The sequence below is a fragment of the Lytechinus pictus genome, chromosome 2 (assembly GCF_037042905.1).
Source record: "Lytechinus pictus isolate F3 Inbred chromosome 2, Lp3.0, whole genome shotgun sequence".
Taxonomy (NCBI): Eukaryota; Metazoa; Echinodermata; class Echinoidea; order Temnopleuroida; family Toxopneustidae; genus Lytechinus; species Lytechinus pictus.
The window spans coordinates 39,737,982-39,757,518 of NC_087246.1; the positions used below are offsets into that span (position 1 = coordinate 39,737,982).

The 19,537-nt window shown below is 34.1% G+C and overlaps 1 protein-coding gene across 1 annotated transcript in view; it reads left to right on the forward strand.

Annotated features, from left to right (window-relative positions):
* Positions 1-19,537, forward strand: part of LOC129254237 (maestro heat-like repeat-containing protein family member 1) — a 53,122-nt gene that overhangs the window by 11,835 nt on the left and 21,750 nt on the right. The window contains exons 6-15 of the mRNA XM_064095636.1: positions 728-879; positions 2,356-2,496; positions 3,749-3,841; positions 5,794-5,986; positions 7,130-7,203; positions 10,771-10,893; positions 13,240-13,347; positions 15,785-15,970; positions 16,664-16,805; positions 19,419-19,477. Of these exons, the coding sequence (XP_063951706.1) occupies positions 728-879; positions 2,356-2,496; positions 3,749-3,841; positions 5,794-5,986; positions 7,130-7,203; positions 10,771-10,893; positions 13,240-13,347; positions 15,785-15,970; positions 16,664-16,805; positions 19,419-19,477 (1,271 nt within the window). The remainder of the gene's footprint in view (positions 1-727; positions 880-2,355; positions 2,497-3,748; positions 3,842-5,793; positions 5,987-7,129; positions 7,204-10,770; positions 10,894-13,239; positions 13,348-15,784; positions 15,971-16,663; positions 16,806-19,418; positions 19,478-19,537) is intronic.

Sequence of the window (19,537 nt, forward strand, 5' to 3'; positions counted from 1 at the left end):
TCAAAATTTGGTTTTTATGTGTATTGTAAAATAAAAACATAATTTTTACAAATTGATAAGGGCTATCATTTATTTGCATATATGACCTAAATCACCTATAATATGGGTTACTCAGGATTTCAGATCAGTGAAAAATTTCAATTGCATGTAGTTCATTTTAAATTGTTCAATTCAATTCTAAATGGTTTATTAGAAATACTCTCTTTGTGGCAAAAGCCGAATTGCAAAAGGTTACATTTCAAACATCAATAACAAGGTAAAAATAACTTATAGTACTACAAACAAATTTCAATATAGACATATATGTAACAAAGTATATCATATATAAATTTAAATCGATACTCACTGATCAAATAGGAAAATATGCAAAATACATGTAAATATACCTAATGTGTTACAATGATCATTTTAGATTTTGTAATTTTTAAGAAGTATGCCAATTTAAACCTGATATTAGATTGTAAAAAATGATACAAGAATATGGGTTTAAGTGAGTGTGTTTGTAAAGAGAGACAGATAGAGCTGAGAGATGGAATGTGAGATGTAGAAGAAAAAGAGAAAAGCAAGAAAAAGGAAGGGAGAGGGAGATAGAAGAAAAAAAAGCGAAAGAGAATAGGGAGAAGGAGAGAGAGAGAGAGGGGATCACACCCGGCTATGCTGTGGGACAAGCAACTTCAGTAGAGCACATTCCTCTATAAGTGAAAACAAATTTCTTATTCTCTTCCAGCATTTGCAAGATACAGCGAAAGCATCCTACATTATGTAGCCAACTCTGACACTGCTCCAGATCCAACAATAAAGAAAGAAACTTACGCTGATCAGATCTTCTCTGGTTTTGATGTACTATTCTCACTGTGGCTACCATCAAAGGAGGCTAAGGTATTGTATTGTGTACTTGGTGGGGGGGGGGGGGGAGGGTGTTTTACACAGATTTAAGTGTGTCTTGAAATAACATTTGATTTCCCAGTTACATGTGGCATATAATGGTTCATCATGATGATTTCAAAATTGTTGAAGATTCAAATTCTAACCTATTACCCCAATTGACCACCGAACTTCACATGGAGAACTGAATTTCATTTATCAATTTGCTGATACTTGATGTCCATTATATGAAAGTTTTATAGAGAAGGGACTTATTAAATTGTCTTGAAAAATCAAAATCTTAGCATTGGTTAAGTTTTGATTAGTGAAATCAGAACATAGTCAAAAAGCATAAAAAAAATAATATTCTGATAACTTTTAAAATCTTTGATAGATTTTCTTCTTTTGTCAGGTGAACTTCGCCTTTAATTGTGGACCTGTAATGTAATTGATTATACAGAAATGAAATATTTTGTGTGTGAATTTTATTAACATTACACCTATCTTCATATTTCACTGTCCTTTTTTTAATAATTGCCATTAATCAGTCATAAGGTATATTTATTTGTAATTGTTCATTGCTTTTAATAACTTCTATTCTTTTTCATACATTAATATAAAGTGAATATTAGATATTAAAAAAAAATTCTTCATGCATAAAACAAAATGCACCGTGTACTTTTCATAAAAGTGAAATATTTTCATAACACATATACAAGACAATTTATTACCTGAATTTTATATTTAGTCATTAGGGAATAACTTTGATTCTTTTTTTCATACAAAAAATAAAAGGCCTAATATTCTCAACAAACATACCTTTCTTACATATACCAAAATGAAAAATCATGACTTGTAAGTATGAAAGCTCATCTTTTGAATTTTATATTATGAAATAGTAACTACGGAAAGAACAAACAAAAATAGAACTTATTACTTCAGGTCACAATCGTATCTCAATCGATTCGAATCATACATTATTCACTTTTTAAAAATCTTTGTAAGCAATAAATACAAAAAAAGATGTCAAAATTGAATTCAAGGTTGTGACAAACTTTATTGGCTTAATTATCAAATCATCCTTTCAAAACATTTTTAAATATGCATTTTTCTATGTGACCGAAAATTACTGTAAAACAGCACTGTTTTAACATCCATGATGCTGAAATAATGACTCGGTATATTCATGTCTCAAAAACACATAAAGAATTGGATATGGTTCTTCACTTAGCAATATTCCTTGGGTTCTTCTAAATAATAATTTAAGAAACTTGCAAAGCTGGTTACCTTTTAATTCTACAAATACCTGACACCTTATATTTGCATTTCTTATGATCATGATAATTATAATAATAGTAATAATAGCTGGATTTACATACCACTTTTTCCCAGAAGATACAGAGTTCACTATTATTACTTTGCCTTTAGCTTGAGTTGCCTCTTCCACATTCCTAATAATTCTAATCATATGATAAATATCTTTTAATATAGCTACGTCTGATAGTAGTTGAAGCCTTAGGTCCAATGACTCACATTATGACCAAAGAGAAGTTAGACGAACAACTTCCTAAACTAGTCCCTGGTATCCTGGCACTCTACAAAAAGCACCAAGAGGCTTTCTACATTACACAGGTACATTGTAACTTCTTAGCAATTATTGTATTTGTACTTTTTTGTTAAGCAATGTATGTGGTCAAAAGTATTTTTATTTTTTGACATTTAAGTATAACTTAGCCCATTTTCCTTTGAAATTATCATTTTCCTTTGAATTTATCATTTTCTCTCTCCATTTATTTTACATGATAATATAACTTTATAAATACATTGAATACACTTTTACATATTACCACAAGAACATTTTGGTTGTGATTATTGTGAAGCTTTTCACTGGTATTAATCTGTTTAGGTAATGGTAAAGACAGACGACCAAAAAATCTGGCATGTCTTTAAACCATTCTTTTTGGATGTTTAAATCAGTTGGTTGATATAGAAGTTTTTTCGTTGTTCTCCAATTCATTAATGATGTCTTAAAATTATTATTTCATACAGTGCGTCCCAGAAAAAAATGAAACGTGAGAATTATCAATGATTTATTATAACTTAATCACTATGATAATAGAAAAATTACCTATCATTGCAATGCTTAGGATATTTTCTTTTGTCTGGTATTACTCCAAAGAATCCTCATTCATGCAAGAGTGGCTAAAAATAATTTGAAGAAAGGATACCAAAAAATCTCTTTGTGGATGGTATTTTAATTTGAAAAAGAAAATCATGAGTCTAAAAATGTCAAAATCTGCTCTTCAATTTGATACCTCAATCACAAAAAATGGTAAAAAAACAATTTTCAGTTTCTTTGAAATAATGCTTGTATTTCCATAATTTCATTAAACAAATGTGTTTTCACTGATTTCCTACTGTAGCAATTGCACATTAACAAATGATTTTATGCATGGCTAATCATCAACAAAGCAGCTTGCCTGTAAAACGTCTTCATTTCTAAAATTCAGGGATTCAGGCATTATTATAGATCAGTAGATTTTTGTTATTTCTTGACAGTTTTCTGTGATTCCGGTATCAAATTAAAGTGGACAAGATATTGAAGTTTTTAGACATTTTTTTTTTTGAAATTCAGATACAGCCTTTTTATTATCCTTTCTTCATAGTATTCTTACTCTCTCATACATGAATGAGGAATCTTCTGAGTTATACCAGCAGAAAGAAAATATTTTTTTGCTTTACAATGGCAGGTCATTTGTATGTTGTATTTGCAACTGAATTAAGATAAATTAATGATAATTTTTGTGTGTTTTTGTGGTATGCACTGTATAACTATTTATGAGCTTATGACCTTCATGCTCTTTTTTGTTTGATATGTTTGCAGGGATTGTGTATGATTCTAGAAGCGGCTGCTGCTGAGGGTAGTACTATTCTTGACCCACAACTAGATACCATCCTGAACACAATGCATGCACAGGTCAGTTTCTTTATTGGCATGAACTGTCGTATGAAATTGCTTCTTTACTTTTGAAAAAGGATGTACATGTATTTATGATGAGAGTGTATTGCCATATTGAAATGGTTGTAAGGATTTTATTTGAAATGATCTATAACATATAATATTAATTAATATGACACTGTAAATTTGTATACGGAAGTTCCGTTATCAGTGGCAACTCATGGTAATTGTAAGTGATAAAATTCTGGCACTCTGTCTGGCTGAGCTTGTCAGAGAAACATTCAAGATTGAAATGTAATTTTAGCTCATCCGACCTGAAGGGCCAGATGAGCTTATGCCGTGGCGTTGTGTCGTTGCCCGTCGTCTGTCATCCGTCCACAATTTCAGAATGCTTCTTCTTCGTCATTTCAAGCCTGATTTCTATTCTGTTTGCGTTATATGATAGCGCTAGGTGGGGGATTCAAAACTTCTACACAGAATTTGGAAACTCATTAAATATGCTAATTTATGCACATTTTTCAAAATTCCCAAAAAATGCTTCTTTATTTGTTGACCGATTTTGATTTTTTGCTTCCATCTGGTAGTCAGAGCTTTATGAGGTTCACCAAACTTCTACACAGAATTTAGAAAATGTTACTAGAAAATTTTTTATGCTAATTTATGCATATTTTTCAAAATTCACATAAAATGCTTCTTCTTTACTTGTTGACTGATTTTGATTTTTTTTTCTTCCATCTGGTAGAGGTTCACCAAACTTTTATACAGAATTTTGAAATTTTGATTAGAAAAATTTTTATGCTAATTTATGCAAAATTAAGTTACCCCTATTTTTCAAAATTCACATACATGTAAAATGCTTCTTCTTCTTTATTTGTTGACCGATTTTGATTTATTCTCTTCCATCTGGTAGAGCTGCATGAGGTTCACCAAAATTCTACAAAGAATTTTGAAATTTTGACTAGAAAATTTTTATGCTAATTTATGCGTATTTTTCAAATTTCACATAAAATGCTTTTTCTTCTTTATTTGTCGACTGATTGTGATTTTTTTCTTTCATCTGGTGTAGCTTCACGAGGTTCACCAAACTTCTAGACAGAATTTTGAAATTTTGACTAGAAAATTATGTATGCTAATTTATGCAAAATTTATTCATAATCACAAATAAATGCTTCTTCTTTATTTGTTGGCCAATTTTGATTTTATTTTCATCCATCCGGTAGAGCTACATGAGGGTCACCAAACTTCCACACAGAATTTTGAAATTTTGACTAGAAAATTATGCTTTTTTATGCAAAATTTATTCATACATCTCAAAAAATGCTTTTTCTCCTTCATTTGTTGATCAATTTCAATTTTTTTTGCTTTATATGATAGCTCTAGGTGGGGATACAAAATTTCTACACAGAATTTTGACACTCATTTAATATGCTAATTTATGCATATTTTTCAAAACTCACAAAAAATGCTTATTTGTTTGTTGACCGATTTTGAATTTTTTTGTTCCATCTGAGAGGTTCACCAAGGGTTCTACACAGAATTTTCGACTAGAAAATGATTTATGCTTATTTATACAAAATTTATTCATATATCCCAGAAATCAATTTCAATTCTGTTTCCTCAATTTATGTCACCAATATAATTCACTAACAGTGTCAACTGGGCTGAAATTAAAAATTGTGTTAAATTTCTTTGCGAGATGCCGAATGAGCTCCACATCAATCTTCTTATAATTAGTGTATTAACTGTCATTTTACAAGGGGGAAAAATTATTTTTTCTGCGTGTTTATACCTTGATATTTTAGAAAGTATCTTAATCATGGCGGAGGCATCTGTTTGCTCACTTACAATAATGTAGGATGACGGGCAAGAATTAATTTCACATGTATTTATGTATTTCATTTACACTGAAGGCAGATTTTGACTCAAATTGTCACTTTTTGCTGATTTTCTATCTTCATTCCCAAACTCAGGTGTGTGTACCAGTAGACTACACCAACCCAACAGGTCTCAAGAATCATAATGAGGTCCGGCGGTGTTTCTCAGTCCTAGCTACGTCTTTCCCTGATCGTGTAGTCACCTTTTTACTCCTGAAACTAGACAACAGTAATGAGAGAATTCGCATTGGTACACTGGCTGTATTCAAACAACTCATTAACTCTGCAGGTGAGACTCATAGAAGCATAATACAATTCTTTGGTACAAACCATATCAAACAACGTAAGTTTTTAAAATGATATAAGGGAAGTAAATCAAGACTCATCAATCAGAAACAACATATTCTGTTGCTTGTAAAGAGCTACATCAGGTAATTATTTGATGATAAGAGAAGAAATTTCATATGAATTATTATTTATTAATAATTAATTTTTCATAGTAATTTTAATGCCTTTGCCCACCATAGGTAGTTTTATGAGGCATTGTGTTTTCAGTTTGCCATCTGTCCTGTTAACTTGTGATAATTATATCATCAAGTTCAAACTTGGTCAAAATATGCATGTAGGAGAGATGATGATCTTATTCATTTTTGAATAAAAGTAATTTAGAATGCATCTTCTTTCAGTATTTCTTCCCCTCCTCTTCTTTTTCTTAAATCTCCCCTCTTCCACCTTTTATATTTTGCATTGTATTAAGTGCAAATTACATGTTCTACTTGTCTTTCTGTATAAGAATTATTTCATTTTCCATTTATCTCTTTGTGATCTGTCTTACAAACTTTGTGTCATGATGTATTCAATTCAATTCAATTTCAATTTATTAAGTAAAAAAAATATACAAAAAATAAAATGCTGTAGTCCGAAGAGTAATTGTGCAATAAAAATCTGATTTGTCATTCAAAGATTTTGTATACATTTAAGATGTGTACATTTGAAAGAAAAACAGTTGATTGATTGAGACACTAATACTTGTATTTAGATTTTATGTGATAAACCCAGCCTGAGATTGGAATTAAAGATTCTGCATTGTAAAGAAATGTACTTAGCTTACCAACAAAGTGTTGAAAATATCATGGAGATATGGAATTTAGTTATTGAAAAACAATTAGTCATAGCAATATTATAATGACAAAAAATACATACTTTAAGATATGAGATTTATTCAAAATAGAACAGAGAATAAATATATATATATATTTAAAAAGCATTTTGAGATATGAGACGGAGGCTGGTAAACTAATTTCTAATGAAATCTCAGAATTTTTATCAAATAAAGCACTGACACAATATGAATATGCACATGGATATCAATTTCAAATCTATGCTGCATGACCTAATGTATTCTATTATTTGTGTTTTTATTCATATTTAGGCCCTCATATGGAAGACAAGAAGCCTTTAATTTTATCTGGTCTCAAGCCTGTGCTACAAGAGAACAATAACAAGGTAAACAATAATGAGAGAATGATATTGTCTTCCGGCATTACACGATTCAATATAGCAGTAGTGCTGACTTTGAAAACAACTAAGATGAATAGTTATTCACAAAAAACACCATTCAAACTAAATTCATCGACCGTAAATGACCGTTGGCTCGACCGTGGGTCCTGAAACTTTGGCCCATATTCTGAAGTCAGGTTTAACCCTATCTAGGCCGGGGTATTTTGGGAGTTCATATGGCCGGGGGGGGGGGGGGGGGGGGGCTCCCAGGCCCCCCCCTTGAGATCTCGGCCGTTGACCTAGCAATTGCGCCGAAAATTGGCATGCATAATCTACGAAATTGTATAGTAATTCATTTCATGCAAATTGCTATTAAATGATTATGCTAATTTATGCAAAATTAGTATGCAAAATCATACTTTCCCTCTATATCCCAAATGATCTAATTTTTGGTATGAAAATGTTTTTGGTGTTCTTTGCAAGTGTACATGAAAACAATTGCAATATCAGATCAATATCTTATGTATTACATTGTTTTTTGCAATTTCTTATGTATTTCTTTGTTTTTTTACCTTTTGTTTTTCATTATTTTTTCAATAAATTTTTTTGGGACTCTTCAGAGATCATAAACAGCATGAAATTAATACATTTAGACCAGCAAAACTAAAAATCATATTCATTTTTTTTTGGTTGAAAACACAATTTGCATTGACTTTGTACATGAAATCACGTTTTTGAGCAATTTTTGGTCTGACATGCACGCGCATAATACTGTGTAAGCTGTTATTTTCGCGGATTTCGCGAATTGCTGATCGTCCAATAATTTAACAACACACGAAAATATTGACACACTTATTAGTCAGTGCTAATTTCCCCAATAGCAGAGCTTTGCTATTGAAAACTTCATGTGTATAGAAAAATTTGAGATATGCACCTCTATATGTACAAAAAACAAGGTTTAGAATGTACAGTTAGTGATTAAAAAAGTTAGCTAGAATTTCACTTTTTTTATTTCTCAAACAAAATCAGAGCTTGAACTATTTTCTCACATAATTCTATCGATATTTATTCACTCACTGTAATATGAAAATTTATTTTCCATGAAATAATTTGATTTTTATTGTCATCTGATTCACTACATACTGTACACACGTATTGGCAGCTATGTGCATATAGTCATTAATATTCATAAGTCACATGACCAGAGCTTTTAGAGGTGTAAGATTCTGTTCACAAAATTCAACATTTTTGCACTGAAACCAACTTTTTAAAAAGTGAATCTAATAAAACACAACGTCAAAAGATTACTCTTACAGATCAAACTGTAACATGATGAATTTTCAGATCTAAAGGTACAAAAAAGTGAAATTTAAGCCACTTTTTTCCACATTTTGTAACTGTTTTAACAGGGACATATTTATGTATAAAAGACACATCAGCATGGATACTTTGAGGATCATAGTTTTGTACATGATTTGCACTAGTTGTGCTTCTTTGAAATGCTGTGGAAGTGTTTCGTATATTTTCCGATCGCGAATGTAACAACCCGCGAAATTGTCGGGACCCCGCGATTCGCAAAAAATTATGTACACGAAATTAACAGCTTGTACAGTATTGTGTAATTTCGGAACTGCGTACCTGGGTGATGCATAGGGACTAATGGTGGAATCTATTTTATTCTTTCTCCTCATTTTGTACATATTTTATCTCTTTTCATGTGTATATAATGTTTTCGTTTAGTTTTAGGTAACATCTGTACAGTATCATATTTTATTTGTTCTGTTATTTTCCATAGTTAATTATGCTTATTTCATTTCATTTTTTTTTCAATATTAGTATTTATGCTCTATTCTTTGTTTATATTTGAATATGTTACCATGTTTTATATTTGTATTTGTTCACGAAGGGCCTCAACGAAAACCAGCTTGTTGCTGATTGAGCTACCCTTCTTTTAAATATTTGAAATAAATAAATAAATAAATGCAAAACTGGTCTCAAAAGTTGCGCAAGACTTGAAAGTAAAAAGTCAGCCAGCGGCGCGGTAAAAAAATTTCGCTCGGCAAAATTATTGCATGAATCGTTGAGGGGGGGGGGGGGGCCTCGAGGACCCCCCCCCCCCCCCCGGCTTGGATAGCGAACTTAGACCACGGTCTAACTCTGTGCTAAAATTATGGGGAGCCAAAAGTTAAAAAGTTCTGTTTATATTGTATATTTCTTATGTTTACTATTATGTTTCCTTTTGCCTTCATAATGAAGAAAATACTTTAGTTATCATTCCCAGACAATTATGAACAATTTAGGTGTCATATGAGTTATATTGAATGTGTACCGTTAGGGATTTGTACTCCAATTGGCTCTCCATAGTTAAACCACAACTTTAAACCAGGGTTTAATGTAAACCCGAGTTCAGAATACGGGCCTTTGTCAAAATGATCACTGATACTTGATTACCCTTATGTTAAATTTTCATGCAATAAATCTATTTACTTTTTAAGGTATGATGCTATTTCAAAACTTGAACATGTGGAAAGATCTCAGTCTTGATACCACAACATATCAAAAGTTGATTGACCCTAATTGACCTTAGACCTTGATCATGTGACCTGAAACTCATGCTAAACGATCAAGTTTCATCAAGTTTCATGAACTAGATATAATTTAAAAGGTATGAAATTTCAGAAAATTACCCCAACATGGTCAAAGTTTATTGATCCTCAATGACCTTTGACCTTAATCACGTGGCCTAGAATTCATACAAAACAATCGGTGATATTTGATTAATACCCATATGTTTCATTAACTAGGACCATATACTTTGTATGATGACATTAGAAAATACTTACGGTATCTGTTTAAGATTTTAATGTTGATGCCCAAAACATGGTCAAAGTTCAATGATCCTAAATGACCTTTGACCTTGGTCATGTGACCTGAAACTCTTTTAAGATGATCAGTGATACTTGATTACCGTGTCCAAGTTTCATGAACTACATTGTAGGTCTTAATACTTCTTACGTTATGATGACATTTCTAAAACTTAACATTGGTTAAGATTTCAATGTTGACGATACCACCGCTGTTGCCGTTGAAAAAGCGGCGCCTATAGTCTCGTTCTGCTGTGCAGTCGAGACTATTATTATATTCTGCTTTTGTATAGTGCTTCATACATGAGGGCCCAGTTTAATGAAAAGTTGATATGATTGCAACTCCTCCTGGAATATCGCCTGTCATTTGAGCCAACCAAAAAGAATTTTCGCTTTTGTCATAGTAGTTTACATTCCAGCAATACTTGCTATAAGAGCAACTTTTTATGAAATGGGGCCCTGAATGACATCTCTATTAAAGCACTTAACAGATATATCATTACCCCAGCCATCATTTGGACTAGTGTGGTAGAGAAATATATATTGTAGACCTTTAAGTAGATCTATGATTTCAAAGTCTTTGTTGTTACTGGTGTTGGAGTTCGAAGCAAAATTAAATTCTTTTCAATTTCATTGCTGTTCTGATTTGAAAATTGGTGCAACACCAAACTTGAATTCCCCTGATGTTTTATTTTCTTTTGCATTACAGGTGAAGAAGATGTTTGCCCAGGTTGTAATAGCTATGGCTGATCATGATTACTTGTTACTAGAGGGTGGTCATCACATGGTTGAATTCATCGTCCGTCAGTGTACCCTTACTCCAGATGTACAGGTGAATTATTTTTTCATTTCAGAACTTTCAGAAATATATTGGTTGACTTATCAGTAGTTTCTCTATTTAATTTTGGTTTTGTTCCATGACAATTAGTCCCCGTCCTTGAGCAGTCTGCATAAAGGATAGGAGTGGGATATAAGTTGTATAATTATCATATTTATTGCAACAGAAAAGTCATCACTGTGTTGAATTATTAAACACATTTTTTTAGATTATTTTTTTATCGCAAAGTATCACTCTTAAGTTTTGTTGCTGTTTTTAATGCACCTAGTCATACCAATGTTAGCTTGTGTTCCACTTCTTGCAGTAACAGAATATTAGAGCATAAAAACTCACATAAAGCTATACAGTAACCCTCTGACTATCATATTTTCCGGAAAAACCCCAGGGAAATGGCTTGAAATGGTGGGTGCGGTTTATGCACGCACACAGAGAAATCAGGCCTCAGAAACTTGATTGATTTGACCAGAATTTAGGGTATATAATGAATGAGACTTGTTTGAAACATGGATTTGTCAAAATAACGAAATAAAATTCACTTTTACACCAGCTCTGTCTTTCTGTTGTCATCATTTAATGATTTATCGTGGCTATGTTTCAGCATAATTTATAAAGCGGATAGCGCAAGCAAAGCGTGACACGAGTAGCAGTACGGTACAGCCAATCCATGTTCGCTGAGCACTCCTCCGCAGCGGCCGGTGGCATGGCTGGAGCATCAAAGATTTTACTGTCTTTTGATTGACTGAGCTGCTAGTGTAATTGGCAGTTAAAATTACACCTGTTATTGACCAGTAGGACATTACCTTTTGATGTTGCCTGCTATCACTATTCCAAAACAAAAATTGAAAATAAATCACAGAAAAATAAAATCTTGTTCCCTGCCAAATTTCCACACACGCTGTTAGCTAAAAAGCTTGGAGTGCCATCTATTGTCTTATAAGTTGCAGCTTGGAGCATAGCAAAACAGAAATTGTCGTAGTCAAGGAAGCAATAATTTTAAGTGTGCAAGAAAATTTTCTATTTCAAATATTCACATTTATTCTATTCACCTTTTTCTCTTCTTTTATTTGATATTGTACAACAAAATTTCATCCGCATTTATTTATTATTTCCATTTCTCTTGTTTGTCTCTTCCCTCAAACCACCAGCAATGATGAAGAAAAAAATATGAAGCCAGAATTAGTATTTCAAACATTCTCACTTTTTCTATTTCTAAACTTTATCCTCTCATTTTCTCTCTTCGATAAATGAAAAAGCTTTTGTATATCAAGCATTCTCATTCATTCTGGTTTCATGCCCTTTTCCTTTAATTCATATCGGGATGCGACGCTAGATCTTCGACCCCCCCTTATAGAATCTCTCTCTCTCGCTAGCGATAGCGCATACCCTTTTATTTTGCACGCTCAGACAGCTAACGTGACGATCGTTATTAACAATATTAGCGAACCAATTTTATCTCTGAGCCTGTTCTCAAATTATTTGACTATGTAATGGTGTTAAGTTATCTAAATACAATTCCTCTTCGTCATTAACAGGTAATAGGTCTGTTTTGCTTGTATTTATACAAAATTCATAGAATTGATATCGTCGTGAATCTATACCAAAGATTCATCCAAATGTAAGAATAATCACCATGAACGCGATGAGCTTCTCGGGACAGCTGCCCGTATGTTCAGCACCAAGCACAGGCCTTATGATTATTGCTGTGCGTTGCATGAGCGAGATCATAGTCAAACACTTGCAACGCTAAAATAATGACTTATACTTTTATTGCTTCAGTTTCAGAGAAAACATGAAAATATTGCTTCAAATACATAGAATATGACACAGATTTCATTATTTCTGGCTGAAATTAATTTCCTCATTTTTTTTTCAAGATTAAAAAATTGGGGATGCTGTTTATTTACGGCTGTGGTTTATTTTCCGGAAAATACAGTTTTTGTTGTGAAGATGTTTTATGAATTCTGTATAAAGTTATGTGGATCAAGAATCCTGTTCTACTATTTGGTCAAATAATTTGAAATTGCTATTATCATTGTAGCTATGCTAAACCTCTGTAATAATTGCATTAAAAGCGCTTATCACTAACTTTATCATGAGTTTTTAAAAGTACAGTACAATAATGCATTTATTGTAACTTTAGTAGAGCAGTTGATATGTGCTCTGCATTTCAAGGAATTAATTCTTGCCAGGTTCCCATTTACTTTACCTGTGATGATCTAGTACTCAGAAATATGTCAATAGATAACTATATATGCATATCATTCTTACTGTTATCACAACAGTGTAGTAGACATTGCCATTAATTTCATTAACTGCATTTATTTTTCTGTTTTGTTTCAGACTGGTAAAAGGAATCCTGATCCAGAGTTTGTGAGCAATGAAGCTTTAAGATCTATGAGTGAGAATGTGCTTCATCTCATTACTACAACTATAGGTAGCATGGAAGAGGTAAAACTTTTTATTTTATCAGATTTGCCTGTGATTTGTAACACTGCCGATGATATTATGATTTTCAACAATTCTCCATTTGGTATTCTTTTTTTTTGTGACTCATTTTATAAACCTCCCTCATTAGCCTGAACCTGGTCACTGCTGCACAGGCCTGATAGTCTCCCGATATTTTTTTAATCAATATAGGTGGTCTCTGAGATCGATGTAAATCGGGTATAAAATTAAGGGGGGTTATAGGTGTCTATTTTCAATGCCTTATTCGCAAAAATTGCTAGAAAATGAAGGGCACATTGCGCCCAAATTCACACAAAGTTATAAGTTCTGGCAACTTGCTGTCGTTACTTTTTATTAAAATTGCCGTCATGCATTCGAAAACTTGATTCTTCGACGGCTATTTTAATTTTATCGCACACGGTCGGTATTGATCATGGGCGCTGCCATTTTGTATTACACACCAGACCGTTCGCGCGTTGCAGTGGAGGAAACAGCGTGCACTCGGTGCGCACGATGGCTGCATTCAATTCATGCATGCAGGCGCTAGGATAACCCAGGGAACTCCGGCCTGCGAAGCGGGCAGGAGCTCCCTGGGTTAGCGCTAGGCGTGATTACGGTGATTTGTCAATACGGGAGTTCTTTCGTGCGAGCGAAATAACAAGAAAAGTTTGTGAAAAATTATGGCTTTTCAACGGAAATTCCTTGATCGAGGTGAAGAGGCGAGGGTGAAAGGGATCGACGCTTCAGTTCGTGAGAAATGGACTTGGAAGTGGGTTGAAAAATCAGTGGATGGAAGGGTGGCAAGTGAGTGCATACGGAAAATTGAGGAACCAGGTAAAGCTTACTGTACGTGGTGTAATAAGTATATTTCCTGGTGAATTTTAGCACTTTGTGCCTCAGTAACACAATTCTTTCCCTTTTATACAGCAAATACCAGGCACTTCATGGTGTTGAGGAGATGCCTTCTAAATCCTCTGAAAACCCCCAAATCCATGAGCTTTGGGGGGCTTCGCCCCCTCGACCCCCTCTGGGGCGTTGCCCCTGGACCCTCGGCCGTTGGGTGCGAGACTCTGGTCACTTAGTTCACAAAAAACAGATATTTTTTAAAAGGGCCACTCTCAGGCCTGCTGCTGCATGAAAGTTTCTATTTTGGTAAATTTGCCTTTTGATTGTAACTCCCATGAAATCCTTGATTTTGATTGGCTGTAGGCCTGGGAAGAATGTCAATTTTACCATTCGATTATATCCTGAAAATAATCGAAGCATTTGATTGTGCGTCGGGGATCACGCCTTCTAAGCCAATAGTTGACCTACTTCGAAGACCTCCCAAATAGGGTTTTCAATTATTGAACATCTAGGTAGAGTATTGTCTCTTCCTCATAAATGAAAGTAAGCCTTTTTTCCCCCCTTCTCTTTGATTGCTATTTCAAAAGAAACTATATGAAATGAGGTTAAAACTTTCTCTTTATTGTTCCAATGAAAAATCTTTCCTAAATCAAGGCTTGTATTACGCATCCCTCCAAGTGCAACACCCCTGCATATGAATGAATCTGCCTACATTCTGGGGTCCAATTTACGTCTCTGTAAACAACTCATTCATGAAGTATTCTTTGAGACACATGTGGTGTCTTTTACTTATTGAAAAATTTCATCCAGTGCCCACACCATGCCCCAACCCCCACCTGTGGCACTGCCCACGATGTTAAAAATATTTTGCAAAATATTTTTCATTTGAAGTACCTCTCAAAATTACAGTTTTTTAATAATTTTGTCTCCCAAAAGTTTCATTTGCCATCGAATGTCCAATCACATATCGGCTCAAGTCAGCTAGTTGTGTGTGTGTACTTTCTGTTTTAAGCACACAGACATGCAACCATAGAGTTATATACCGGGTACACCTATGCATACAACATACATGGTGTATCGAGGGCAAAGCCGGGTGGGATTAACATTTTCGGACCTCTTTTAGGTTGGTGTTTAACTGTGAATGTGATACAATCATTGTTCATTTTTGACAAACTACATCGGGAACATCCTTTTTAAACCTGTATCAAGTATTTAAAAACAATTGTTATCATTGTTATCTTGTCATTTTGTTACTATTACTTGAGTATTTGAGTTATCCCAAGTGTCTAATCAGGATCTGCTGAACATTCGAACAGTGTAAATTTTGCTAATCGATTAGCGATCGGCGGCAAGCCATTTGAACCATTCGATCAATCGATGTTTACTCCCAGGCCTAATTGGTTGTATTACCATGGAAGTTACTATTGGATGATGAAGTTACCAAAAGGCCCTTGTCTGTGTCATTGTGTGTCAAACTGTATGAACTAGCTCCTTGAAACCTTGAAGAATGATATCATTAAGCAGCCCCAAAGTTATCCGGGATGATGTTATTGGTGTGACGGTCTTAACTTGTTTTGTAATTCTCCTCTCTCAGGTTTTATGGCCATTCCTGTTGGAGTTCCTAGCTTTACCTCAGTACACAGACGCCATGATGCCATTTTGTCGTAACCTGGCCTACATAGCATCTAAGAAGCGAGAAGCCCAAGATGAGGATTATATGATAGACTTTGAGACGCTGGTTAATGTTCCCAGACCATGCTCTATCATTGCCAGGCTCATGGTGAGTCAAGATACCGCTAATAGCTGCATCTCAGAAATCTTCCTCAGGGAATGTATAATGTGCTTCTATTTTATGGTGGTATTGTGCCCGAATCCTATGATTGGGGGTCATGATTTATCTATAAATAATTGAACCATCTTTAGTAAATTTATCACTGTATAAATACCGAATATTATCATCATTGAGGTTGAGGATGAAATGTGTGTATGTAGTTGTAGAATAGACTTAGGGAGGTAGTATGCAACAACAATAAGAAACAGTATGCCTGTGTAAATGTTGACATAACAGGGACGAAATATGTTTATCAGTCATTGCTTTGGTCATTGTTGGTCGGGGGGTGGGGGACATATTCATGATCTATACTGATTTCTATCAAATGTACTTAGAGGTTTATTAGCCTGAAATTTCTTGAATGCCATTGTTAAAGATTTTAATCAACTCAGGGGAACATTGCAGGGGCCGTGGAAGCGAGGGGGGGGGCTGGTTTTTCCAAAACCGTGTACAAAAACGTAAAAATGACCATAGGATTGTGATTTTTTGCATGGTCAGCCCCCTACTTTTGGCTCAGCCCCCCCACTTTGAAAACCGTTCCCCGGCCCCTGCATTGTACTCATACCCCATATTTATCCATTGTTTGATAACCACAAAGCTCTGTTTAAAATGATAACAATCCACCACCTCTTTTTTTTTCAGGTAATGGCCGGTAGACCAGATAACGGTCGTCAGAGAGGTGTGTATGTTCTCAAGTTGATGCTAGGGTTATCTCCAAACCTGAATGAATCAATAGCAGACATGTGGGATGCAGTCATTCCCAAGCTCATACAGTATTTAGAGGGTGAGTATTACAATGCAGTCTGCTTGGCCAGGTTGAGGTTTGGGGATACATCATGGAGGGTACTATATTTGAAACGGAACAGAGATTGATTGATGATTTACTATAACTTATTCTTTAATAATCAAAATTCATAAATGACCCATCATTTTAAAGCTTAGAATCTCCTCTTTTATTTGATAAAATCAATATTACCAATATTTCACACATGAATGGGGCAAAACAATTTGAAGAGAGGAAACCATAAAGTTGTTTGGTGGGCATTATCTGAAATTATCTTTAAATCCAAATATTTCAAAAGTTTATTTCCTGCCCTTTCACATGACATGGAAACCAATAAAAATGCTTCAAAAATAAGAAAATTATGATCATGTGAAATAGTACTTTTATATCAATAATTTAATTCAATAAATTTGTTTTGAGTGTTGCATGTCCTAGCAAGAGACAAAGGTAAAAAAAAAAGATTTGCGTGTGGATGATTACTAGGCCTGGGTCGGAGCGGACGGAATAATGGAATCCATCCAATGTGTGCGGGTTCCAGTTTTGTTTTTTCTGTTCTGGTATTCCGGTATAACATTGTAATACATAACAAATAGTTTAACATTTTCTTCTCCTGAATATCTTAACATAATTATCGAGTATGTTTTATTCAGTCTTACCAATCATAACCCAGGTTTCTTTGTTACATTTCAGGTGACCACCGAGAAAAATATGATGAGAAGACAGAGAAAAAACTTGCCGATGTTTACGTGGCCATCTTGTTCTCTTTGTTAGTAGCTAAGCTACAAGATGCATATAGAAGGCGGCAGACTCTATATGCGTCTCATAGCTTAGCTACCAACGAAAGAAAACAAGATGGCCACGTAAACATCGGCAAGTTTTTTCCCCCGTCTTCTCATATTTTTCTTGTTTTTTCTTAATAAATGTTTATTCATGAACGTGGAAGTATAAAGTAGTCACAGATTATACAATATTGATTTGATCAACATTGTTTATAATCTGTGACTTATTTGCACTTCCCCGTTCGTGAATTCATTTATCGTGATACCGGATTCCGACCGCCGCAACACCGGGGGATTCTGGAACAAAGAAATTCTGACATGACTGTTGCATATCAATTTGTTTAATATCGTAACAGGGTCAAAAGATAATATTGCATATTTTCACGAAATCAGACGAGACCTTTGGTTCATGAACCACCTTGTTATTGATTGTAGTGTCATATGAAAGGGCAGGAAATGAACTTTTGAAAGATGTAGACTATAAAGAGAAGTTCAGATACCACCTGACAAACTACCTTTTTGGTTTCCTCTCTTAAAATTGTTTTTACTTAGTCATGCACTAAATATGGGTCATGCCGATTTCTGCAAATGAAAGAAGAAACTCTAAGCTTTAAAATGATGGGTTATTTATGAATTTTGATGAAGAATAAGCCATATTTACAAATCATGCGATCAATCTTGGTTTTTTTTTTCTGGGATGCACTGTACAGTGCGTCCCAGAAAAAACGAAACCGAGATTTAGCGATGATTTATCATAACTTAATCATAAATAAAATAGACAAATGACCTACCAATGTAAAGCTTAGAATCTCCTCTTTCATCTGGTATTACTTAGATTATTCCTCATTCACGCATGATGGAGCAAAAATAATTCGAAGAAAGGATGCCAAAAACTCATTTGGCGGGGGGTATCTGAATTTCAAAAAGAAAATCACATGACTAAAAAGTTCAATATATTCTCTTTTCTTTGATACCTAAATCACAGAAAATGGTAAAGTAGTAAAAAAGTTATGATCCCTCAAAACAATGCTTGTATTTCCATAATTTCATTAAATAAACGTGTTTTCCCTGGTTTCCCACTGAAGCTATCGCACGGTAACAAAAGACTTAATGCATGGCTGATCGTCAACAAAACGGAGTGTCGAGTGAGTTTGAACGCTAGCCTGTAAAACCTCTTCATTTTAAGAAATTATTGAAATTCAAGCCTTATTTCAAATAACCAGAACTTTGTTATTTCTTGACCATTTTCTGTGATTGAGGTATCAAATTAAAGAGCAGATATTGAACTTTTTTAAAATGTGGTTTTCTTTTTAAAACCCAGATACGGCCCGCCAAGTGACTTTTTGGTATCCCCTTTTCAAATTGTTTTTGCTCACTCATGCGTGAATGAGAAATAATCTAAGTAATTTCAGATGAAAGAGGAGTTTCTAAGCTTTAAAATGGTAGGTCATTTGTCTATTGTATTTGCGATTAAGTTATGATAAATCTCGGTTTCGTTTTTTGTGGGACGCACTGTATAGCAGACATGCCATATTAAGCCCATTTTTCATTTATGGGTAGATAGAAAAAGACTAAATGCTTTGGATTTCACTTTTCTTCAGGTATGGAGGGGGGATGTGAAATTGTAGATGTGACGTTTCAAAAAGGAAAAGTGTGCTTCTGATGTAAATTTGTCTCACCAATGATTGTTATTTGTAAATCCTAACCCTAACCCAATGTACCAAGATTCCTGTGACCTCATACTATGAACTTTTAGTACGAGAGCTTGACAAGTTGATCTTGTATGTACTTTCCATCCCAAACAGACATTGATATCCTTTTTTTTTCTTGTTAGATAATCTTGATAATCCTGACAAGTGGTCCCAGAAAGCTTGGGAGGATCTTCTCTTGAAGGTAATCATTGATGCTCTCCTATCAGTTAAATAATTCCTGTAATGTTTCAATTGTTCTTTG